Raw genomic sequence first — 26,335 nt, 5'->3', positions numbered from 1 at the left:
TGGTCAAAACCAACAAAAAAAATTACTGTAATAAGACTTGCACTCAGCATCAGAGTGCTTCTTACATATTACCAAGTATACTCTCCTTTCACAAATAGGGAAAATAAGTTGCTGTGAAACTGGTGTTTTTCCCAGAGCTTCTTGCATGAGCTGTGGCAGGGCTAGGAAGAAGAAGGAGTTTTCTTTATGTCGGGTGTGATTTCTAAGCTACAGACCAGAGTGGCATCCTTGCTGACTATGGAAGGAGTCCTGCTTTGCCTTTGTCTCACCATCCTTGAGGAGAAAAGACCCTGCTTTGGAGAAGAAATTATAAATGGGGCAAACCTAGTATTTTTCTTGTGGAAAAACCAGCCCAGCGCTTTCTCTTTCCCCTGATATACAGGCGTTGGAATTAGGCTGCATTTTTGGGCCAGCCTTCAGAAAAGCTGATGCAGTTTCAGTAGATTATTTATCAAAGTCAGTACAACACAGGGACTTGCCTCGTATTCAACCAGCCAGAGACTGCTTGAATTTGGTGATACTTTTTCCTTCGGTGTAATTCAGGATGAATTTTATAGTGTAGGGTTTGGCTCATATCACTTTGTGTTCCAATGCCAATGGTGTTCAGGTACCCTGACTAGTCATGGCCAGGGTTAGATCCCCGTGTACTGTCCTCCCTATCTGGAACACCACTTGCTTTACACATCCCATCTTTCTTTCTCTACAAGCTTCTAGCTATATTCCCAGAAGCTGACCTCTGATCCATTTTTTGTGCTGTTGGATAGAGAGCTTGCGTGGTGCCTCACACCTTACACGGTTTACAAGTATTGCCTTGAAACTGGTGGGATCCTTGAGGAGGAGGTCTGCAGTACCAAACATAGGTGTATTGGAAATGCTGATACTGGGTCCTACTGAATGTCATCATTTTAGAATAAAGTTACCTAATTCAGTAAAGTAGCAATGAAATGAATGGTAAGGGGCTTTGAACTAAATGCAGGTGCAGAACAGAGAATTACCCACTTCCGAATGTGGTAAGCTAAGGTCAGATCTGTAACATCAGGACAAGTCGTTTAATTCTGTCTCGAGTTTCTCTGAGGATGTAGTTGCTGCTTTACCTTTGGCTTGAAGTAATGTCAATGAGGAACGCTTATGCAGCACTCCAGGGGCAGAAGCCAGTGTTGATGTCTCAGGTGTTTGCCCCACACTTTTGTGTGGATTAAAATTTTATTTTAATCTTTCCATAGCGTCTGTCTTCATATGATGCATCACGCACAACACCCCTCCCCATACGCTCGTTCTTTATTGTCCTAATGAACCAGGGTTGCAGAGTGCACTGGAAGTAGCCCGAATGTGGAGTTTAACTGTATGTTCTTGTGTGCAGGATCAGATTTTAGGGAAACAGATTTCTAGCACCCAAGAAGGCCTCTGGAGCCTAAACAACCAGAACTATCTCCTGCCAGATCTCCTCCTGCAAAGCCAAATTTCAGACTCCTCTGTGAACCCGCCAAAAGTGCCACTGACGAGCCAGGAACATCAGAACAAACCTCTGAACAAGGTAAGGGATAAATAACAGACAGAATGAATTGTACTATCATTTTCCTCTAGCTCTTAGGAGCCTGAAATTGAGAGCCTTTTAATTTAATCTATCCTGTCTTTTTTTATGCTGAGATTTTTTGCCATGTTCATTCTTTCCTTTGTAAGTTTTATCTTGAGGATGGGTAAGAAATCTTGACCTCCCCAACAGATTTTATTGTTCTACTTGTTTGCCCCAATCTATCTCTTTTCTCTCTTTTTTTCCCCTTCCTCTTTTTCTCCCATTTTACCCTTTTAGTGAAGCTCTTATGCTCTGCTCCTTTACCTGTCACATCAGCAATGCAGCACTCTTGTCTGCCTCTGCTCATTTTCCCTGACTTTCTTCCATCCCAGTGTCAGCTGGGAGTGCCCAGGGGCCAGGGCAGCATGTCTCAGCAGTCCCAAAGGGACTCTGACACCACTGTGAGCACAGGGTTCTCTTGGGGAGAATTGCTTCACTGGAGGCAGATAACTCTGTCAGGGTCATGTCATAAAGTCCTTTGCCTGAGGCAACAGCATCCTCTTTGTTGCAAAGAGATTTGAGCAATGCCCTGTTGCAGACAGGACAGCAGGGAGTGATTGACGTGCTTTTCTTCTGGGGACTGCTTGTTGCTATGCAGTGCCTGGCTCAGCATCCTAACATAACTCCCTGCTCCTCTTCTGCCACAGGATTTATACCATGTGTAAATGGTATACCATGTTTTAAGACATTTCATTGTGTCTAAATATGCTATATGCCATTTTTTCTGAACCTCAGAGGCACCACATTGCTGTGTCCTGTCTGCTCCCCTACCATTGCCTTGCTGAGGCAGCTTTTGTTTTTCGTTGTAGACCCCGTGCACTGAAAGCACACCTTCAAAGAGCAGTACATCATCTACAACATCGTTTACTTCATTTATAGATCCCAGACTTCTGCCAATCACCCCTCCTACCAGTCCAGTAGGACCTTCCTGTAGCTCTCGTGAGTATGCTTTACCCTTCTCATAAAATATCACCCCAGTTTCTCTTTTTTTTTTTTTTTTCCGGATGAATGAGGAGGGCCCATTGCTTGGAAGCGGAACTGTCTGTAACATCTCCAGAAACTGAAACTCCACATTGCTATGAATTTTCACTGTGCTGCTTCTGCCCTTCTTCTGGATGTAGCTTGCTCTGTGCTGCTGTGTTACCACCGTGTTCACTCAGGAATGCCTGAGGAATCTTCCAGATATATTTTGTTTTCTCTGGTGGCTTTCAAGGTGTTTTCTGATCCCTTTGGGCCTTCTTTCATTCTGCCATAAACAGGTCAAGTGTGAGAGGTAACCGATTACTCACGTTTTTCATGATTGCATGTGTCTTTCATTCTAGCATCTAGTGCAAAACCTGAGCCTGTCAGGAGAGAAAATGCAAGGAAGGGCTCCGTTGTCAACGTCAACCCAACGAATATCCGTCCACAGAGTGATAGTCCAGAAATTCGTAAATACAAGAAGAAATTCAACTCGGAAGTCCTTTGTGCTGCTTTGTGGGGTAAGCTATGGAGGGAAGGCAGCAGCAGGAGAAGCTGTATGCCAGGCAGATTTCACAGCTGTATTACACCTCTCCTGTCAGAAAGTCCTGGAGTGGATCACTGAGTAGATACCAACATCACTCGCATGACACTGCCTTCCTGGTGGAAGATGGCAAACAGATGACGTACAGTTGCAATGGATTTTGTGCATCAAAATGAGGAAACATTGATCAGGCACCAAATTGAAACTCTGCTTGTTGGGAGAGCCAAAAGTTGCAAATGTTTTAGTAACTTAGGCAGCTCACGATGCTCTTGTCTTAGCTGCATATGAGTACAGATGATAACACTAAGCCCTGACTCAGTGGGAATAATCCAAACCTGAAGCCTATTGCTGTTGTGTGTGTTAGATATTCCAAGAATCTGGAGCAGGTCAGGCGTCAGTCTTTCCAAAAGCTTGGCCTCCTTAGTTCCTGCTGTAAATGCTTACTCAGAACCTCGCTGAATCACCCTTTTTTACAGGGTCAGCTTCACATAGTGGGAAACCAAGGTAAGTGCAGTCAGACCAGTTTCAACATATGTAGATCTTGTTCCAGTCTCACACTAGCTAAGTTCTGGGTTGTTTTAACTGTCTTCCAACCAGAACAGATGTATTCAGTGGGTCTCCCCCAGCTTTTTACTGCTCCTTGCTTTTTGAGTCTGGAATGGAAAATCAATTACCATTGTCCAAAGGAAATGTGGATTTATAGTTTACAGTTTCACAGATCTTGTGTAATGTATGTTCGTAGGAGTCCAAGATTTTAAATTAAGACCAAAGCTGTGTGGCAAGGTCTGTAATTACACATGTTGAGGCTGAAGAGCACCAGGTACTTGTTAGACAATTGCCAGTAGAGGAGGTTGCTTGTTAGAGCAGGACATAATGTCATTTCTTTAGAACCTGCTGATTAGGAAACATAGCTGCCAAACTCAGTTTTTGCCACCCTGTGTTGTCAGCAAGTCACTGGAGCTTTGGCTTCCTTGGAAACAGTTGGATTTCTTTAATTTACTAATTGAAAGCATTCCTGCAGAACACACATCATTTTCAAACGAGCGCTCAGTTTCCTTCTAACAGGACCCCTTCTTCCTACTGGTTTGGTGGTCCTGTGATTTGAGTGTTGTATTTGGGGAAAGAGGTTGGTTTGTTTGGTTGTTCTTTTTAATTGGTAGACATCCTTAGATTATTTAGTTGAATCTCTTGTGTTGCTGGTGGAGTGGTACTGGACTGGGACTTTTGCAGTGCTCACAGGTACTTTCCAGGGTCACCTAAGAAGTTGGAGTTTGCAAAACATTTTAGCGTTTTCCTTTTTGTTTAAATCAACGTTGACTTCAGTGGAACTACTCATCCTTCAAGGTACATGGGCATATAACTGTTCTGCTGGGTAAAAACTGTAATGGTGAGATCCTTTTTTCTATTAATTTTTCTGGGAGGTCATCTACAGAGCAACAGAGAAATTATCAGGTACTGCTAAATGAGACTAAATAGGAATCGGTTCTTAAAGCAATGAACACTTAATGGCCTCTATATCATCATGTGATTTATGCAATATTTTTTTCCATGTGTCAATAGGAGTGAATTTACTGGTGGGAACAGAGAATGGATTGTGGCTGCTGGACAGAAGTGGGCAAGGAAGAGTTTATTCACTGATTACAAGGAGACGATTCCAGCAAATGGATGTTCTGGAAGGACTCAATGTGCTAATTACCATATCAGGTTAGTTCAGTGTCTAAAAGCATCTGACCTGCATTGGGGTTGGAAGCAATTAAAAAGAAGAATTAGGTTATAAACTAGGTTGAGGTATTTCCTCTTACAGAAAATCACAGGACAGTTATTCTTGGTAATAGGAGAAATATTTTGACTTTTTAACATTTACTTTCTCATTTTGGAGAGGTTTTGTGATATTTCATTACCTAGTTAATGTGTAAAATCGTTTGTGGAAATTATGAAGTGTTTCATATCCTTAAAACAAACTGGTTCTCCGCAAGTTATAGTTGATAGATGACAAGTGAGCATCTATCTAAGTGAAATTCTAGTAAGATATCATTAAGTAACTGCATTCTGTGTTCAGCAAGATGTATGAGCAGTAACACAAGAGTGATCTGTACAGTGAAAGCATCAGTGACATTAAATGGAGTAGCATCTGCAGCTTCTCCTAACAAACAGCTTCGACTCTGCCGTGCAAGATGACAAGGCCCTTATTCCCCATGGATGATCCTTTCCACCACAAAGGATGCTTGGTACATAACAAGGTCAGAGATGTAGGTCCAGCAAGGAATGGCAGCTCCTTGTCTCCAGTCCAGACTCACCATGGTAGGTGATGGTGAGAGCTGTTTGTCCTGTATTGCCAGGTCTAGTTCCTTATGTGACGCAGTCCTCTTTTACACTAACCTGTGGTCCCAAACAACTGTTGATCATGTGTACTTATGAACTAAAGCAACAGAAACACTGACTGAGATGAAAGATGAAAAGTAATTCTCTCCTGGAAAGGTATCCAAAAGAAAATAGCTGCTTGTAATGAAGATTGTCAGTTAATTAGAGGTAAATTAGTTTCTTATTCAAAATGGCCATCATAGGCCATACCTGCGTTCCTCCCTTCACATGAAAGAGTAAATGCCAGGTAAAGTGATTATTTTTGATAATACATGCATCTGTAAAGACCTGTTCTTTGGCCTGAGGGAAGACTTTTAGTCAGCTGTGAAAATTGTGTATGAAGTTACAAGGTAAGTGCAAATCATAGAATCACTAGGTTGGAAGGGATGTGTTCCAGTTCCTTCCTGCGTGTCCCTGTCAAAGGACTTTTCTTTTGTGCTGCTGGACTCTTCTCTCACCTTCATGAGGCACAAAAACCCGCTGTATGTGGGGTCACAAAACTCTGGCTTTTTCTAAGTGTTGGAGAGTTTGCTCTTCAATGAGTTAAAAGCCTTACACATGTCTTTTTTCCCAAACCCTAGGGAAGAAGAACAAGTTGAGGGTATATTACTTATCATGGCTGAGAAATAAAATTTTGCGCAATGATCCAGAGGTGGAAAAGCGCCAAGGCTGGGTGTCTGTGGGTGACCTGGAAGGCTGTGTACACTACAAAGTTGGTAAGCACTTTTTGGTTTTTTTTCCTTGAAGAGCTGCTTACTCATCCCTTAGTATCTCATGACATACCAGCATTTTTCTTCAACTGTGTTTCAGGATTACGTTGGGCTGTATATCTCTGGGTTCTTACAAAACTCTTTGTTTTACATGGCAGATGCTTTGCTCCATGTCATTCCAGGCAGTATCTCTTCTTGCAGCAGTTACCAGATGATGTTATGGATATTCCCTGTGCCAGCTGGAAAAAGGAAGTGCCAGCCCTGGTTTGCTGCTCAGTCAGTGGTTTAGAAGTTCTGTAGTTATATAAGGTTTTAATTGAACTGATGTATTCCACCTCTGTGCTATTCAGCTTCCCTCTGGCCCCGAGTACCGGCTAAGAAAGTGGACTCTGAAGTGCTAGTAAATTATATTTGTAGGATGTCCGTAGATAAATCAGATTGGATGTGCTATAGCTCATCCCTGTCTCTAGATCCTAAAAGACCTAAATATACCTTTGTTTAAACTTACACACTGGAAATGATACCGTAGCAGTTGAAAAGCCATCTTGCTTTTATTTGGCTTTCAGACAGTTCATTCGTAAAGATGAACATGAGCGCTGTGATAGTTTCTGTCATTTCACTGCATGAGGAAGTGCAGTGTGTAGCACAAGTTTTGCTTTGGTGAAGGATGGTGTATGAAAGCAGCACTTTTTTCAAAGTCCTATGGAGAAATGATGTAGAAGAGTGCAGGAGCTGGCACGGTGGCTAGCTCTCATAAATACCTTGCTTGACTTTATCTCCTTTCATATCTCGCAGCTTTAAAAGTGGCAAGTGTCTTTAAACCCAAGACAGAATGTGAAACAGATGTGCGTTGTTACTTCCTTTGTGATTATTGCTAGGCACCTGGGTATTCCAGTTCAGTTCTCATCTTCGGGTTTGGTGTGGTTTCTTTTTTGAAATAAATAGTTATCCTAAAATTAGGCAAATATTTGGTTAGGAGCAAATGTGTTTACATCTGACAAGCCACTCTTACTTTGACAAGACAGCTGCTGCTGTTTTCTCTTGGTGAATCTCCTTGTATCTTGACTTTTGGTTTTACAGCCATTTGTCCAGGTAGAAGAGGAAAAGGATGTGCTCTTCTGCATGTTGGTGGGATTTGGTTTTTTTCCTTTCTCTGCTTATGTAAGATTTTCCTGACCAGTGTCTGTGCTTATCCACTCTTCATGCCTTTGCTATATGTTCGGGCAGTGTGAATTGCTCCTTTTGTAAGCATCAAGTGCTCCTCTTGCAGAAAAAAACCTTACCTGAGTAGCATAACACCTGTATCTTTTAAAAATCCTTGCCAAGCAGACGCTGCATATAAAATGAAGAGTGAATGAGTTGGGATATGGTATCCCAGTATCTGTTTCCAAAACAAATGCTTGTCTCTTGCAGAGTGAAAACACAATGTACAAAGAAGCCTTAAAACTAAATGCATGATTCTTCATTTGTTCTCGAGGGGCCCAGCATGACTTAATCAACTTAGAGAAATTGCTCATCTCTTAAATGTTTACTCATCTCAGAAACATGGGAGTCCTTTGCCCACACTATTTAGTCCCACACATGAACAGTGAAATGAAAATTCATCCTGCAGCATGTAATGGAATTGTTCAGCCAACAACCACCATTCCTCCAGAAGCAGTTTATTCACAATTGGCAACGTTGGTGTGTGCTGACAAATAAAGTAGGCTGGCTTAGCGGCAAGTTCAAGACCTCTTTTTTTCTGACTAGGAAGAAATCTCTATTTTATTCATAGATATATGAAAAGCAATATATAAATGTTGTTAACAGGCATCTGGCTTTAATGAGAATAAATGAACTATAGGTTTTCAGTCAAGGGGTTGTCACTGGTGATATTAAACATTGATGTCTAGAATCTGTTAAAATCTCGCTTACTGGATAATGCCTACCTCTACAAGTAGTCAATGAAATTATTTCATGTGTCGAGATGGTCTTTGATTTAAGTGTCTGTCTGGTGCCTAAGGAATTGTTCTTCTTGTATTACAGTAAAATATGAGAGAATCAAATTCCTTGTAATTGCTTTGAAAAACTCAGTGGAGGTTTATGCTTGGGCTCCAAAGCCTTATCACAAATTCATGGCTTTTAAGGTAAGTGAAACTTTGCTTTGGTTCAGTGTATTACTGTGTCTCATTTGATCTTTGCTTTAGCTTTCTTTGTTTGTATAACATTTATTTCTAGTTAAAGATAAAATAAGTATTCTTTTACAGAAAAAGCAGCTCGTTTGACGTACATGGGAGATGGCAGGCACAAAACTGTCATAGTCACAATTCTGTTAGACACAAATAACTTTTCAGTGCTGTGCCAAAATGTGCATTTGAGTTCACAAAGTTGATGCTGATTTCCCTCAAAAGAGGAGGAAATTGAACATGAGTGGTACTCAGCCTAGTTTTTGCCCAAGCTGTTTCTAGAATCTGGAATTTTTTCAAAACACAAGTGAATTATCCAGCACTCTTTGTAGCTCAGTGGATGATGGATACTTAGCTCCTTAATGTAACATACTATTTAACAAAAATAGCTGTCTAACTTTTGAGTTTTGAAAATTCTTAAGGTCATATATGTAGATCTGTAAACAAACAGATTTATTGTGTTACATCGTGTATTTTTCTTTTTCCAGTCCTTTACATCACTTCATCACAAACCGCTGTCAGTTGACCTGACTGTTGAAAGTGGACAAAGATTAAAAGTCATATATGGCTCACTAGTAGGTTTTCACGCTATTGATGTGGACTCTGGATCTGTGTATGACCTGTACCTTCCAACACACGTAAGATACTCCAAAAACTTACATAAATGCCTCAGTTCCTTGGGTTTTATATTGATGATGATCAGGTTCAGTTGGGCTGTGTTTCAAAAGACAGGGTAACAGAATAATTATTGCATGCCAGCTAGTAGAAAACCACTTTTCACTTTTCTAATACTGAAGTTCTGTTAAAAGGCCTTTATCACATTTAGAATATCAGTTTTAACGGTTTAATGTCAGAATGCCTGATGGATGGACAGTGCTATTTTTAATTGATTTATCCTGGAAATTTAGGACTTCTTAAGCAATCAAAGACACAATAATATCTACATGAATTTAGGTGACTTTTACAATCTGCCACTGTGCTTTTTAAGTTTTGCTAACAAGCTGACTAAATTATCACTGAATTGAGCTGAAATTTGGCCTGGATTACAAAGTATTTTAAACTTGATCCACTGCAAGCCTTGCACCAGTGAGTACCTGCAGCTGCTCAGCTAGAGGAGCCAGGTATACCCGTGCACCCATCAATAATCCCAGTTTCTTCACCGTGGAGCAAAGTTGCATTTGTTGACATGATTATAGATCCAGACTCAGTATGCAAAATGTGATTTGCCTTTAAGTCATGACTTTACGGTAACCCAGCTTCCAGACTAAATAAATTTGATGATCTTCTTACCATTCAATTGCCCATGAAATCAGTCCTTAAATGAAAAAGAATTTTTACATTTTCCTTAGGATTTTCTCATTAGATTGTCAAGAAGTTGGCATGAAGATGTTGATTTTAGGTGGATGCGTACATACTGTATTGTGCATCTGTACATTGAGATGTTGATCACTAAATTCCTGCTTAAACTCGGATAACAGCAAAGTAATTCCCCTACAGAAGTAAATGACTGGCATGAGGCTGTCCAATATGAAGTCTGTGCTTTTTTTATGTGTGTGCTTATTTTTCAGCTGTTCTAGATAGCTCTTTTCAAAGCTGAGTCCCAAAAGCCAGAGAATCTTGGGGGCTTAGGTCCAGAAAACTAGCAGGTTCCCATAGCTCCAGTCCGATGGGAGGCTTCTGACAAGGAAACTTCCATGTACACTTGGAAACTTCCCTGAAGTCCACAGAGCTTCACAGGGACAGCGAATCAGCTCCCCCGGGTGCTGTGTCCTCCTTGTATTCCAAGGCAGTGTGTCCCAAAGTTACACTGAGATCTGAAGAAATCTCATCTCAGCCTGTGCCTTGAACCCTTTTATTTTGTAACTTCTTTTTCTCTACACTCAGATCCAGGTTTTCAAATGAAATGAAAACCCACATCTCCCGTGCGAGCCACTTAATCACTGTACTGCCCTGACAAGTGACAGCTTTCAAATCCTGTCAGACCACTGGTTTTGCTGGACACGGTGTTTGAGGATGGCTGTTAAGCTTAGAAATGCCTCTTAATTAAAAATCAACTTTTACAGCTGTTCAGAACAAACCATTGAATCACCTGCTAAAAGCTTATACTATTTATTTCTGTGTTTAGTTTTTATAAAAGGACTTAATATTAGTTTTGTTAGGGGGTTTATTTAATCTGACCATTGTTAACTCTTCAGCTATGCAAAATTCACATTTATAAATCTGAGCATGGTGCCTGCATACCATCCCTGGAAGCTGTTTGCTAAGCAAGGTGAATAATGACTTGGCAAAAAGATCATTAGCATAATTGCCCAAGATATGAAAGGCAAAGAAAAAAAAACTGAACCTTCTTAGAGGCTGTAGTTTTTCAACAGGCTGCGAATATAATTATGTACCTGATGAGAGAGATTTCCCAGGTGACCGTCCTGAATATGTGGGGCACCTTTAAGACTGATTTCATTCACGTGTGCTCTTCAACCAAAAGTTAGCATGTACTAAAAATAAATTTTCCCCTTAGAGTCATAGACCTGAAATAAATCTGCTGCTGCAGTGGCTCCATCTTTTTTGGTATTTTATTATTTTAAAGAGCATCTGCTAGAACTGAATAATTCTTTCGAGGAGCTTTGTGGTGGTAACAGACCAGACTTTAACAGGCTGACTTTAGATACTCTTGCTTTCTGGTAGCCTCTTTTCCTGGTTCCCCACCTCTTTCTTCATCTCTTACCTGCTTCGATCGCTCATGCGAGTACCAAGGCAACGCATTAAAATTGCTCTGCGACTCTGGATCCCTGTGCTAGTGTTACGGATAGTTGTTGCGGAGGCACGGAGTCAAGTGGTTGGCCTGTTTGGCAGTTTGGCAAGTACAGCTTCAGTGCTTCTTTTACTGTTCATTGTGCCCTTACGGTGTGCATAAATGTATGTGCGTGAAGAAAGAGATCTGTGTGTTGCTGGCTTGTGAAAATGATGTAGAAACTCCAGTCGTATGCTCCCTATAAAAATATTAATTGTGGTGGTTTAACTTACTATTTAACACCCTGTTTTGAGTAGTGCTTTAAACAAAGAAATGCTTTGTTATTGTTTTTCAAGGCTGTCCTCTCTTTCTTTTCAAAAACGCTTTCATAAAACCCCACCTTCATGGTTATATAGACTTTTTTTTTCCACTTGGCACATATTGGCTTCTGGGAGAGATTCTGGTGCATTGAACAGCTGTTAAAATAATTTGTCTGAGTGAAATGCACTGTTGCTGTGACATGCAGAAAATGTATGCAGAACAGCATTTAAATGGGGAACTATTTTTAGTGAATGATGTGGGAAGGATGGAGAGCAGCTTGTATTTGAAAGGTCCAGGTAACTTTTTAACAATATTTACAGCAAGTTGAATTTACAGGTTTTAGCTTGTGAGTGGGGACAGGGAAATATCATGGAAAGTGAAAGCACTGATTTCCTGGAGTGTGGAAGCTTTTGTCTTTCCTCCGTCTTCTGAAATAATTGTGAATTCAAATTTATTTCACCTTTCTTCTTTTTATATAACGCAAGTGTTTTGTGAGTAAGTAAATATTATTGTGTCTCAGTGGCTCCATGGCTTCTTGAAACCAGTTAATACTGGGAAATATGAAGTGAAATATTGAAAGCTGATTTGTTTGCAAACTTACTCTAGTATTCAAAGGGGGGAGGAGGGGAGAAAGCCTGTTTCAGAGGCTGGCTAGCAAACTCTTCAGCCTTTCTGAAAACGGGCATTTCTTTCACTTTCCATGAGCCATGAGCTAGATCTTTTTATTGTTCTGTCAAGCTATTTAGATTGATGTAGTCACTAAAATTGCAGTCCATTTTCTGATATAAATCTTAGTAAAATATGATTCTAGATCCAGGGGACTATTCGCCCACATGCCATTATCATCCTCCCAAATACCAGCGGAATGGAGCTTTTACTCACCTATGAAGATGAAGGCATCTACATTGATATATATGGGCATTTCACCAAGGAGACTGTTTTACAGTGGGGAGAAATGCCAGCATCTGTAGGTATGTATGACAAATAGTACTTTATTAAATATAAGATTCTGCTGCGTGAAGCCTGACTTCTTGATGAGGTTTGTATCCATACGAGAGCGGTTATATGGCACATAAAGCAACTTCTCAGCAAACCAGATGTGTAAACATCTATAAAAAAATGTATTTATGTTTGTGTTAAGCCAGCCAATGATTGCAACAGGGTCTTCACATTTGCATCAGAGAGTTTGTATTCTTGTCGTGCTGATTATTGCATCGTACCTTGACCATACAGCCAAACTTCACTGAGGATGCAGCTTCCCACCGGTTTTCACAGAGGATTACATGAATTACAGAGGGGAAAAAAAGGTGCTCCTTTCCTGCTTAGCCTGTTCATAGCCCATAGCATTTTATGTAAAAATTTAAAACTATAGAGAGAGGACAGTTACTGAAGATATCTGTAACTGCTGTCAAATGGCCCCTTAATTTTATCACTTTAAACTCAGTGCTGCCAGCCCAGGGTATTTCTAACAGATTCACAATTTCTCCATGCTTGCAGTTGGCTTTGTAGGAGGAGGTTCTATTGTAACCAGCGCAGCTGTTTTGTTTCACCTTCCCCAGAGGGCTCAAAGATAACAGTGTAGGGAAAACCAAGAACGACACAGGCAGATTTTTGTTTTTATTATTTGTTGCTTTTAATTTCTTTTCTGTTCTTCTGCATCTTAAAACAAAGATAAGAACAAACAAGAAAAGCCCAAGACGCTTAGAGTGTACAAAAACATATTATTGGCTTGGCAGAAACAGGATGCCACAGTGAAAAATTAAGGATGTTCTTTATCCTTTCAGTTCTACCTGTGTAGTTTTAGGAAAAGTCTGTTAGAATCAGTAGAATAACAGCCTTGAGTAAATATGAGGTTTGACATTTGTAGGGGCTTTTAAACAGTACTTAGGGCAAGAAGCCCACCTCTGAAACACACATTCCTACAAGACAACTTATTTTTCGATAAAATCCAGCAACAAACCTGCTTCAGTTTCAGAAAGAGGTATAGGCTTATAAACTAACTAAATAGTGTTTCCTTCCCTTTACTAAATAGCCTTATCTCAGTTTTCAGCCTATATTCAGAGCTACAGGATGTAATTAAAATTTATCAAGTCAATTCTCCATTTTTCATAGGAATAATGGTCTTTGATATGTTGAAATTTTACATTCCCTCTGAAATAATGTTAGAAACACCGTAAGAAATAATCAATAATGAAAAAGCAATTACTTAGCCAGGGTAAGAAGAGTTCTAATGAGAAATAATGAACGTAATTGGAGGCTGCACTGATGAATGCTGTCTGAAGGAGACAGAAGCTTTCAAAAAGCGTGTCTTTATGGGACGTGCTTCCTTAGGCTTTACTGAAAGTAACAAGCTTACTTAACGTGACCATTTTCTTTAAACTATAATGTCTTATCTACCTTATGGTGTGCACATACGATATAAGAGTAAACTCTCAGTTTTTCCACATGTACTTCATCAGTTAGAACTCCTTTTTCCTGCCTTGGGAAGAAACGATTTTAAAATCAGCTGCATTTATATAAGGGTCCTACCAGAGAGTAACCCTAATCTCATGTTTAATACTTTTTAAACCATGGATGTTTTTTGTAACTATTACAGACTTCTCTAGATTTATTATTCTTACTATATGCTATGTCCCAAAGAGTCCCTGTTACTACATAGTATGTTTCAAAGGCAGATGATACTTAAGGAACAAAGGGCTTTCTTACATCCTGCTTCAGAAAGGGAGGTATTGCAAGAAGGGTCATATGGATCTATGACTCCTACTTGGAAATTTGCAGTTTGTGTTACTGGGCACTGATTGCTCTTAAAGCTTTTTTAGTTTGGTCCACTTCCGAGGCATTCATGCAAAAAGAGCATCAGTTCTTCCTAGTATCCCTGAAAGTACTGAATCATCAAACCCACAGAATTCTTGTAGCCTGGAAATCACACTGCCTGAATTTCAGTAAAAGTTTCCTTACACAGACCCCGCTGGTATTGAAGTGAAAAAGCTTCACCACTTTGGACCAGCTGAATATGTAACTGTGCCAGTTAGTTACTCTAATTTAAATCATCCTTTTGTATATATCTGGCTAGGCATAATATTCTCAATTTCTCAAGGTTGATTACATCGTAGTAGAAGGAATGCCATTTGGATATTCGCCTTTCCATGTGCTCATGCAGCTATTTCTCCTGTTCTTCAGCACTATGATAATCATTTGCATGGAAATCTATAAGGACAAAATTGCCTAAGCATTTACAGTATTTTAGGGCAGTTAACTAAGAAGAGGGCAGAAAAGATGCTTCTAAGGGTGGCAACCTGTCTGGTGGATTGTACTAGCTCAAGTTAGGACTCTTGTCTATGTGAATAGTTTAGATTTTCTTTGTGAGTCAGTCTAGAGAAATAGGCACTACAAGGTGGGAAGGTGGTGCCCTTCCAGAGACAGGGATCCAGGACAGGTCTAGTGAAACATCCTGCTGAAGAAGCAGAGCATGTGTTAGGTGGAATGTTTTCGATGGTAAAGTTAGAAGAACTGAGTAAACAGCTCGCTCTTTGTAGAACCTCTCCCAGTGCTCAGAAAGCAAGACTGTAGGTTTTCTCTGGAAAGAAAGGCGTCTGTCTCCACCCATCCATCCCTTTCATTGTGTATGCTTCTGCAGATTCTACAGCTGATGGGAGGCAGTCGCCAAAGAGCATCTCAGTTGTCATTTGAAAATTCTCCAATACATTAGCTTGAGAACCCTTGCGTTTCTGCTGCTGCAGCAGCACTTTTGGCATCTCAAAACTGGATTTCTTTGGAACAGAGATTGTCAGTCTCTGTGATGTGGTGCAAGATTAATTTGACTTCTAATTGGAATCACATTTCCACTAAAGACAAATTAACCCAACCTATGACTCAACGCACAACTCAAAATTAAACAAAGAGCTTGTTAACTATTATTTTAATAATTGTTCCCCACAAGCTTCTATTAATTTTCTTGATCCTTTGAAATCCTTGGCTCTAGACAAAAACATTAACTAGTAGGAGAGAAGTGTGAATAATTGTATTTGCGTGGCCAAACTTAGGGGGAACTAGGAAACTTTCATAACGGAACCTGTTTTCCTGGAATTTCCAGACCCAAGTGAGAAATCCTGAAGTCAGCGTGAGCTTATCTCAAAATTTCTGCTGTGTGTTTCAGAGATAGAAGGGTCTTATGTTAACCTCAGGGTGCTCCCTAGTCATCCTTTGCTCATTTTTTTAAGCAATTATTTTGAAAGAAAACTTTTGTAGTTGGTAAAGAATATCTTGACTACGAAAAATAGAAAAGTTTGCATTATGATTGATGGATTTAGGGCAGGGAATCTAAATGTAGTTTACTCTCGTAGTGGTTAAGTTGGGACCTCTATGCCCAATCTGTTAATAAGAAACTGGAGAAAGGAATATCAAATCCTGTGGGAAATTAAAACTGTAGAAGTACTCTATCTATGTTTAATCTGAAAGATATTTCACATGTCTAGGGCTAAATAGAAATATAGCTGTAATGTTTTCTTTCTATAAAACAGAATTAAAAAAGGATTTAAGAAACATCAAGTTAATAAGATTTGGGAGCACTTTTGCCCTTTTGTGTGGGTAATGAATTATTTACTATATGTAGTCTTAGAAGCTTGGCACATTACTGGATATTCCCAGAGTGGGGAGTCGATAGAAGTCCTTATTTCCTTTGCTGTGTCCATATTGGAAGAAAAAAGGGTGCTATGTAGGGAAACAAATAGCATGACCAAAAGGTGGTTGAATTGCTGCCTCAGTGATTAATCAACCCATTCACCAGTTCTTGAAACAGTTGCTGACCGGCTCATGCACAGAAAATGCCTGCTCACATCTGAATGATTCTTGTGTGCCAAATCTCCTGCAGGTTTTTTCCTCAGGAAAGAGCAAAACTCATTTAAAGAAGCAAACTCACCCCAGATACATTTCTGGGTTGGGTTATCAGTTCTACTGGAATAATTAAAGGAGCGAGCAACAACTGGGAGCAGAGAAACTTCCAAACAGGTGCATAGAAATATACATGTTCAAGGGGTAGAAAAACAAATTGAATCATAAATTTAATCTGAGCTTGCTTGGGGTGGTTAGAGAACTGTCTATGTTAGCCCTCTGTCCAGTGCAAGCTAACCAAAACATACAGCAGAAAAACACCTGGGTCTTCCATGCCTAATTTCTTAATTTGTCCATTTATGACTTTATTCAGCCTTACGATTTTATCCTTTATTTTGACTCTCTAGCCTCTCTCATTGAGTAAAGGTTCTCCACAGCTGTGACTGGAGGAAGAGAAATACCCCCTTTCTATCCAGGAAGTGTATATAATACCAATAATGCTAAGGGAATTGCACAAGAGTCCTTCCTCAGTTTTCTTAAACAAAATTCCTTAACTTTGGGGGCAGTAAGTTTTAGCGTATGGGCAGCATACTTGCCTGAAGCAATTTTCTCAACAATGTATATAGAAGCAAAATTCAGTTGCTTTTTTTTGTATTGAATTTCATCTATATACATACTGAATGTCTCCAAAAAGGAATTCTGTAAAGCAGCACCCATTCTGTATTAGCCTGCAAAGTGGGGTTTGGTATCATGAGTGGGTCAGTGTCTTTTAATTCATGTTTAGTTTGTTCATTTTATCCTTCTTGATTTATCTGGAATCAGTTGCCTGGGGAATTTTTGGAGTCTCCGTCGCTAGAGGTCTTTAAGGTCAACTTAGACGAACAACTGTCAGATATGATACTGAGGTGGAACAGAGATATGGATGGAAGAAAGGCACAGTAAGGGCAGGAAAGGACCTATTTCTGTAATACTAATCGGAAAAGCCCACATTTATGATACTTTGCTAAAAGCTGGTCTGCTCTCTGCAGACGTCAATTGGGAGTAACTGCTTAGGGCAGTGAGCCAAATTCAGTGTATGAGATCAGAAAAGGGATTTTTGAAGAGAAATAGTCTAAAACTGATATGAACCGTTGAAAAGGGAATTGGGATTGTAGTAGTACCTGGGTTCTGATTCACCAAGTACTTGTCTCATTCAGACTGTGAATATGTTACTGGTGTGAGACTGGGTTCATTAGCTCATGTCAGTGACACTTCAAAGAAGTTAATGGATCCACAATATGGCTCAGTAATTTCTTTCACCTTTCCTGCATCCTTCAGGGATGTCTCTGTGAAGCAGTCATTTGGCTGAATGGAGGATTTATCCAATGTTAATGCACAGCGTAAACAGGACGTAACAAGTCTTGCCCCAGGTTTAGAGCATTGTTAATGCTGACACAACATAAAGAAGCTCATTTTGAGCTCACTTTGCTATACGAACTTTATGGCATATATTCTTTGATGTCCAGGGAGTAACGCTGGTGTAAATGGTGTAACAAGAACCACAGCTCATGCGCAACTATAGGTCTTTTAAGATCTGCAGTAATTTGGGTGAAGCAGGGGAGCTTCAGGTAGCTCTGAATGACCAATACATTAATGTACTGTTTAATGTACCAGTACATTAAACAAGACTGGAACATCACTCAGAGTCAGTATATATACCTTTTCTACTGAGCTATTGTCCAAAGGACCTGAGTTGCCGCGTAAGTTTAAGGTTGCTAGAAACCAGTACAGAAACCAGTTTGCTTTGTGTGTAATATAAACACCATTATATGTTGCCAGCTGGAAGCGTAAGATATTTTTATCTAAAGCTTGTTGAGGTGGTGGACTCAAAAAACTATTCCTAAGTTCCTCGTGGATTAGGAACTTTTGTTCCAGAATAAGACAACTTTATTCTGAGTATCTTATCTGCTCTCAATTCATTTCACATTAAACAATTTTAACTGCTCCAACATGAGATTATCAAGACTCAGCACTGACCTTTGAATTCACAGCCTGCTATGGTCCAAATTAATTTCCATGTACAGATAAATCCTTGTAACTGGACAACCCCACAAACAGCACACTGAGGCCTTCCTGTTGGCATGCTACTCCACAGATGTAATTTGAGAAAAAACTTTTTGATTCTGCTACAATAATGAGGTTTTGTGTTACTTGTACTTCAAGTGAAATTTGCCACTGTCAGTTGACAAGTTCTCAATATAATGATCAGCCAGCAGAGCATCAGTGGATGAACTTGGTATGTCTGTTTGGTTGCGTTCCTACTGTAATTGGAGATCGGGTCTCTTCTGAACATAGCAGTAGTGGCTCAGTCATCCATAGATTTCTATCCTGGATAACATAGAATTTGCAACAGAGCCTAATTATGCTGTTACTGAGAGCTGCAAGCATGCTATCAAATTGAAATCTGTCAAAGGTGTGGATACAGCTGATACAGATGCAGCATATTGACAGCTTGAGTGCAGATTTCACATAGTGGAAAAGATAGGCAGACATATGAATGGATTAGGTGTTTGTTGCTGGACCTGAGTGACCTATACTAAAAAACGTAGCCACAGAATGCTTTCATGCTGTTTATATACATGTCTGCCTCGCTGTCCCACCTCGTAGAACCATAGTGTGCCTTTTCCTTTGAAAATGTTAATGTGGTGTAGTTAGGAAAAAAAGAGTAAATGTCTGAGTATTGTATCACTTTTATCTTCTTCACTTTACGTGTGGTCTGGGCTTACCTTTTTAAATACTACCTGTTCATTGCATGGGTGTTGCCCTGGTGCTCATCGTGCTGCTGCTGCAGTGATTCAGAAACATTAACAGTCTCCCTGCCAGCCTACAGCAGCAGTGTCCTTAGGAAATGAACCATTAAAAAAAAAAAGAGATTTAGTATTGGTTTCAGGTGTTTTGATTCTTTAGAAAATGCCCCTCCCTCCTCTTCTCCCACTTATCTTCAGTTGCTCACTGCTGTTTTGCTTTTCAAACAGGATTGTTTCTTCCTCTTTCCACATGACTGGGACACTGGGAAGGAATTTTCTTTCTCTCAGCTCCAGTGGCAAAGAAGCCCTCAGTGTGCACAAAGAATAAATGAAAGTACAATAAACAGATTTAAGCCAAATTCATAGACTTTGAGGGAACTAACATTGCAATGTTGTAGCCAAAAAATGTGTGTTTCCAAGAAGTTATAATTTTCATACACTTGTTGTGACAAGAATTATACAGCAAGGATTCCAAGTTACAGTTAAATTAACAGCTGCTAGAAAGAGGATATAGTCACACAGGCATATTGCCTTTCTTTTCTGCTGCCCTCTAAAGCAGGATCACAGGCTATTGCTTCCTATATCAATGCATGCTGAAAGTTTAGTTTTTAGACACGGAAGATTTTAAGGAACAGATGTTGATCATACCAATAACATAGGCCAGGCAAGCACTGTCCACTGAAGCTAAAAGCAAGTCAAGTGCACACATTCCCTCTGCATCTTTTCAGAGCACCAGAATTCTTGGAACAGTGAAGTAGCAGTTCATAGTTGAGCAGTTTCTGAGTATTGACTATCAATAGAGCATAACTAATGTGATTTTACCTTAGAAGCCCATATATGCACTAATCGGAGAGCTTTGATTGAAAGTGTGCCTAATTTGAAATCTGTGGTGTTAACTCCTTCATCACCGTTCTCATTTCTCATCTAATTGCCAGATTTAAAGGGAGTAATATAATAAGCTTCCAGAGTGCTGGAGTACGTTAGTTTAGTTTTGGAGGTACTACACATAACCACTAATGGGACGACAATAGCTAAGAACACAAAATTTATCATACAATAGTCTCAGATTCAAAAGTATTTAGGTTTCAAACTAAGCTGAACTCTGTATTAAATACAAACCCAGCTTCCTAATGTGAAGGTATAGAGAAGACAGCGTCAAAAGACTTCTCTTGGACGTGTACAGTGAAAGGATGAGAGGCAAAATAGGCATAAGTTGCACCAAAATAAATCCCAATTAGCTATTAGGAAGAAATGTTTAACTTTGAAAGTAGTGATGCAATGCAGCAGAGACTCGGAGAGGTCCATCAAAACATGTCTGGACAAGGTCTCAAGTAACACTAATTTGGCACTGCTTTGGAGACGGGGATTAAAAAAGATGCCCTTCAGAGGCTTCCTCCAACCTTAACCTAGCATATTTAAGATTTTATCTAGGGTCCAAAATATGTCTGAGAGGAAAAACTGAAATTTAGTTACTGTTCCCAAGGCTTTTTGTGTAAACTTAAAACACAAATACATCAGGATATATTGTTATCAAAGAGAAATGCTTCAGATCCATAGTGACATGACTGAGGCAAGAATCAGTCTTGCAAATGTTAAATAGTACCAAATCTTTCTTTTTTTTCTTTTAGCTTACCTTCAATCTAATCAGGTCATGGGCTGGGGAGAGAAGGCTATTGAACTGCGCTCTGTGGAAACTGGAAATCTGGAAGGAGTATTTATGCACAAGAAAGCACAGAAGCTAAAATTTCTATGTGAAAGAAATGACAAGGTACAGAGATGATTACGGTGTGGGGATTTAACAAAAATGAGTAATAGTTGACTGTGACACTAAGACTATTTAATTTTTGTAACTTTGTTTTTACATACATAGGTCGTTTCTTACCTTAGTATAACTTCATTAGAAGCAAATGTAGTCACTGACACCACAAAGCACTCACTATGGCCATTTCGCACTTTCCTACCACCCTACTTTATAGCTCCTATTCCACCCAGCCTTAACTGATGTCAGAGGTAATAAAAATACAGGTATTCCTAACTGGCCGGACTCCAGCATGACAGGTAGACTGGAGAGGGCCGGAGTGCCAGCCCCAGTAACACCCAGCTACAGGACTGTCTGTCCTGGGCTACTGGAATTAACAGGCGATTTGGAACAGCCATCATGGGAAAAAAAAACAATGCGCTAATATTCGAGATATTGCAGGCAGTAGAGTATGGATAAGCAAGTACAATTTCTTGCCTATAGCAATTTGCGATAAATGTTCTGTGAAACCTGCTTAGTGCCATTTACCTATTTAGAAAACTGGGGCTCCAAAACCATTTAATTAATTATTTGAAAACCTTCTCTTGTGTCTTTCAAAAAAAGGAAAATGTCAAAAATATATATCCCAGTTCTACCACAAGCATAGTTTCGCTTTTAGAAGTTTCTCATGGGATTAAAACTGTGTGATAAATACATTTGGGACTGTGGCAATCCCTCAAATTTCCTGTAGGAGTAAATTATTCTCATGAATGTAAACTGGCAATAGCATCTCTTTTTTGTTTTTTTTTTCTCCCTTTCAAGGTGTTCTTTGCATCTGTACAGTCAGGAGGCAGCAGTCAAATATACTTTATGACTCTTGGTCAAAATGTACTATTCAACTGGTAAATCACATCAGGATGAATGACGCTTTGAAGTTCCATGTAGGTAGCAGTGTAAAATGCTTGGAGGTAATATACAAAAATTTGCACTTTACCTACAAAAAATCTTGTCATTATTATCAAAATTGATTTTCTTTCAGTTTGGGAAGAATTCCATTTTCTCATCAAAGTATTGCAAACATGTTTAGTTTGTTTTCTCAAATATGTTGCAAACCAAGACTGTATTCACAGTGTTAGGAAAGAACAACAAAGAACAACTTCAATGAAGAATGTAGCCAATACAAGCTCCTGTACTCTGAAGTAGGCAGGCAGCTGCATTTCACCGCAGAGTGGTAAAAGCAGCTGCTTCTAAACACGTGCCCAACCTGGTAGATTTTACAAAATGCAGGGGACTGACTCCATGGTCCTCTGAGGGCTGGATGCCTGAGCCCGTAGACACAGTTACTGTAGAACGTGTTTGTAAAAATGGTTTAAATAGTACTTTGTCAAAATCATTTATGCATATAAAGCATTATGGACCTGAATCTGTAATTGTTATTCAAACACGGGACCCACAGACATAGGAGTTGATTTAAAGGCACTACCCGTGTACATAAGGACACAGGATCAGGTACCTCGTTTTCTTCCCTTCTTGCTCTTTCAGCATCAGGTCTTCATGCATTTGTGTGTAAATATAATCCTTCCGCAATGGATGTTAAGATTAACAAATGTATTCTTAATATAGTTACAGAAATATCCAAAGAGTTAATCTACTATAAATAGAAAATATAAGTAACTTCAGGTGCTTTCTATGCTAATTACATCTAAATAAAGCTGCATCCACTAGTGTTAATGGTGCCAGTGTTTCTGCATAAACTCTGTTCTCAGGGGCTTGTAACTTGGCCATAAAACTATACAAGTATAATATATATATACACACTATATAATTATATACTATGTTTAATTTGCAGGGTTTATGCAATCCTCATTTACCTGATTTTTGGATGTGCTTTGAAAATTTAAAGCATCAAATGAGTAATACAAAAGAGCTCATTCCAGACATGATACAGTATGGAAAGCACTGTAAGCAAAACTGAAATCGCTAGCTACAGTGTTTGAAAATAGATATATTTTACTTGAAATATGTGATACTGAAAGGTGCAGGGAAAGTGCATTGGAATATCTGGTCGTCTACCTCAAGGATGATGATTCAAAGTTGACTAAGAAGGGGAGAAATACAGTTGTTAAAACTGGTAGCTGTTTTGTACAGTATGTCAGGTTAGGTTAGGGCTGGCAGTCATGCTGTGACTGACAGGTCCTCAGACAGACCGCAGCCCTTAGCTCCAGAACTGGTATCCTTGTAGATGTCAGCAAAGAATCAAACTAGGGGCTATTCCCCCTTCCCCTCTTCCCTGAGTTGGCACCTCAACTGCTGCAGGCAGGTCTGAGATGCCTACGCTGTTGCTGTCAGTGTTCTTTGCTATATGAAAAGAGTGCACTTTCCAAAGTTATTAACCTAGCACTTTTCAGGAGCACTAGCTTATCTCAAAATGTATAGTGGTTTTTATGAAGTATTTTCGTTTTAAATGTTTTAAGTTACAGAAAAATAAGCCTAAAGCCATACTAGAAAAATATATGCAGTTAAATACTCAAAGTGGTTCTTAAGGTATGCATGCAAGTAATCATCTTGTGTGCAGACTTAAACTCTGAATGGTAAACTGTGCTCAGGCAGAGCTGTGAGAAAACAGGAGGTGTCTGTCTGTAGTTAATGTTCCTACCTGTTGCCAGTGCCAGGACTGGGGCAAACGAGCAAAACAGAGCTTGGCTCCCTGTGCTACATAACACTGGGTTGTTTTGTTTGACTTTCACCAAAAACAAACAAACAAACCGCCAAACCTGTAACAGAAACAGAGATTAAAGTTACAGGCAAAAAAGGTAATTTGCAGACAATCAGAAATACAACTTACTTGGTTTTGACTTAACGTCTAAGAGACTGTGAAGAAAGAACAGCTTTCATTTTGTACCCAGTAGATGTGCAAAATGTGCTTGCAGAAGTGCTCATACTATAAGCAATCCGGGATCCCTCTCCCATTTTGGTGTCAACAGGTAGGAAAGTTAGGCACTAGGGAAAAAGAATTTAGCAGAGAGCAGTGGGAATTTAGAACAACCCATATCAACAGATTAAAGAAACAAATGTGATCAAACTTGTTTAATATTATTGCGGCAGAGAAGCCTGACATAACCTGACACACTGTAAAGATGTTTAGCTCCATAATAAGAGGGGGAAAAAAAGCAAGTTTGAGAGAAGGAACACACACTGTTATACCAAGGTTTTAATTTTTCATTCTGTTTCCTTCTATTAGCTCCCTTTCCAGCTATGATTCGAGGCATTGGGTAGGATTTTCATTTGTCACTTTACATGTAAAACCATTGGAATTGTTTGGGTTAAATCCATGTGTAAATATGGAAAGAATGAGGCCCTTAGAGTTGAATGCTTTTAAAGGACTTGGAAGTGGGATTGTATACAGCAATACCAACTGGCTGCTACAAGGACACGACTGTGGTGTTTTCTCTTTGTCAAGAGAAAATCAGAATGGTTGAAGATGAGAGAGACCAGAGATGTTGAGGAGAGTAACAGAAGAGAGTGGAAGTGATGGAAGAGGAGGGAAAAGACGAAGAAAATACAATGGAGTAGCCGAAAGGGAGGGAGTAGATGTTTGGAACAGTGTATTGCTGTAGGAGAAATTAAGGAAAGGTTAAGAAATGTTAAGGAGAAGAAAGTAACTAAAGAAACACAAAGGTAACTGGAGTGAATGAGTGGTCTGTACATGGAATAGAGTTTGTCCTGAATAATTGTTCAACTCAAAGCAAAAGTTCAAAGGCTGGAAGGAAAAAAAAAAAATTCCAGAGACCCAAGTTTATTGTGACATAAATTCAACTATGCAAAATGTGTATCAGGTTTGTAGTTTCATTTTGTGATGTGTTTCTCTAGCTGTACCCTTTCTCTAACTGTTAAAACCAAGCAGTGAAGTGCTTAACAGTGTCTTTTTCAAGTGATGCCACTTTGATGGGAACAAATGCTAAAGGGGCAGAAGGGCAGAATGTTAAGGATCTGTGACCATAATTCTAATAGCAGGTGGTGCTCCTAACATTATATTTGCCAAACAAGGTTGCGCCAATACTGAAGCAAGATAGTACTGTATGGACCTGCTTTCATTTTAGGAATGGTGAACTCTACTCTGCAGCCTGAACCTTGACTTTAAAACTGGGAACAGCGCGAGCTATGTACTGTATATTATGTATTGATCCCTAGCGTTGAAACTGTGCAACTGAAACAGTAATAAAAAATACTCTGAAAATCAAAACTAGTATTGTGCTTGTAAAATTCTGTTATACTGGCATAAGCTATTGTAAAAATCATAGAAAACTTTGTTATTGTTTTCCAAATCCCATCAGTATCCCTAGGGAAACATCTACCTCCACCTGTAGAGACAAAATGAATCTAATTCCTTGCAGAAGATAAAGATGTTGAGCTGAGGGTGTGAAAGCTTAGCCTAGACTGAGTGCTAGTAAGGGTAACAGCCGGCACTGCACTGTGTGCGCTGCCAATGAGTTTCACAGGTGAATTTCTTGCTTCTGCCTTTCTCTTTACACAAATGCCCGGTGGGATGGGGACAGCAGAACTAGAGCAAAAGGACAGCTGCAGTCTTTGATACTATTTCCAAGAAATGGAAATGCGTGTGTCAGCCTGAATGCCAAGTTAGCCCCATTCAATTTTCTCAGGTATGCTCACACATACCTTTGCTACCACGTATAAGATTTATTTCTAAACATAATGTGAGGTGTGACAGCACGTTGTAGCTGCACCACTTAAAAGCAAGAATTAGGAAATTAGCCATTTATGTATGTTGGGAGTTGGAAAGGGTGAGGGCACGAGGCAAGACTTTTCTTAACTTCTTAAAATGAAGAGTATTTTTCATCAATGCTATATCTCTTTTAAGCTAGCAGAGCATGTTCTTTCCAGTGTTTCATGTATGGATTGGGATCTGTATCACAAGTTTAAAGATACCATGGTTGCTTGATTGAGTAGATAGCTTAGTTTTGCCAGTCATTATTGTTATGTCCACAAAAAGTTATTTCTAAGCCTCAGTAATATAACATACCTGGTTTATTCCACACCAGTTACTTCAAATGAGTTTCACTCCCCAGCACAAGAGGAAATAATCAGGCTTGAGTTCCAGTACAATTCTCTCTGTTGGACAGAAGATTTTCTCTCCATTTTTATTTGCTTACTTCCTTTAAAATCAGGAATACCTGCAGTAAGTAGAGAATAGCAAAGATGGACCAATGATTTTGCTCTGAAAAAAAGTAGTAATTCATACATGCATCATTAGCAGATTGGGAGATGTCATTCATGTCGTATTATAGAAAACTCTCATCAAGAAATAACAAGTATTGGTTTCTAGAACAAGCACAAAAAATTTTATACCCCACACCCCATATATGTGAAAACAATTGCAAGTGAGGATCTAAAAATTTATCTTGAGGCGATCCTTTATTGTTTTCTGACTGTAGATTTGTATTACGTTGCCAAAAGTTAGTAACATGTACAGTGAGAAGTGTTGAACTTAAGGCCCTATTTTTCCCCTTGCTTTGTCAGATTTTTCAGAGTGCGCTATAGTTTCCATCTTCTGTATCAACTACTACCAGTTCATTTCCCCCCCAACTTTACCCAAGATGG

The 26,335-nt window shown here is 39.4% G+C and overlaps 1 protein-coding gene across 4 annotated transcripts in view; it reads left to right on the top strand.

Annotated features, from left to right (window-relative positions):
- The window catches only part of NRK (Nik related kinase), a 100,018-nt gene extending 75,093 nt beyond the window's left edge, over nucleotides 1-24,925 (top strand). For 2 of the 4 annotated variants that reach the window (XM_054075898.1, XM_054075897.1), the window contains exons 21-30: nucleotides 1,361-1,534; nucleotides 2,383-2,512; nucleotides 2,896-3,054; nucleotides 4,638-4,781; nucleotides 6,020-6,154; nucleotides 8,174-8,274; nucleotides 8,802-8,951; nucleotides 12,174-12,333; nucleotides 20,607-20,746; nucleotides 21,539-24,924. In XM_054075898.1, coding sequence (XP_053931873.1) covers nucleotides 1,361-1,534; nucleotides 2,383-2,512; nucleotides 2,896-3,054; nucleotides 4,638-4,781; nucleotides 6,020-6,154; nucleotides 8,174-8,274; nucleotides 8,802-8,951; nucleotides 12,174-12,333; nucleotides 20,607-20,746; nucleotides 21,539-21,622 — 1,377 coding nt within the window. In that variant the 3' untranslated portion in view covers nucleotides 21,623-24,924. Of the gene's footprint in view, nucleotides 1-1,360; nucleotides 1,535-2,382; nucleotides 2,513-2,895; nucleotides 3,055-4,637; nucleotides 4,782-6,019; nucleotides 6,155-8,173; nucleotides 8,275-8,801; nucleotides 8,952-10,995; nucleotides 11,168-12,173; nucleotides 12,334-20,606; nucleotides 20,747-21,538 lie in introns of those variants that run through there. The other 2 variants (XM_054075896.1, XR_008451517.1) reach the window with 2 other exon arrangements.
- The last annotated feature ends 1,410 nt before the right edge of the window (nucleotides 24,926-26,335 follow it).

Source organism: Cuculus canorus, chromosome 10 (genome assembly GCF_017976375.1).
Source record: "Cuculus canorus isolate bCucCan1 chromosome 10, bCucCan1.pri, whole genome shotgun sequence".
NCBI lineage: Eukaryota > Metazoa > Chordata > Aves > Cuculiformes > Cuculidae > Cuculus > Cuculus canorus.
Note: the sequence above shows the minus strand (reverse complement) of the source record. Positions and strands in the feature narration are given on the sequence as shown.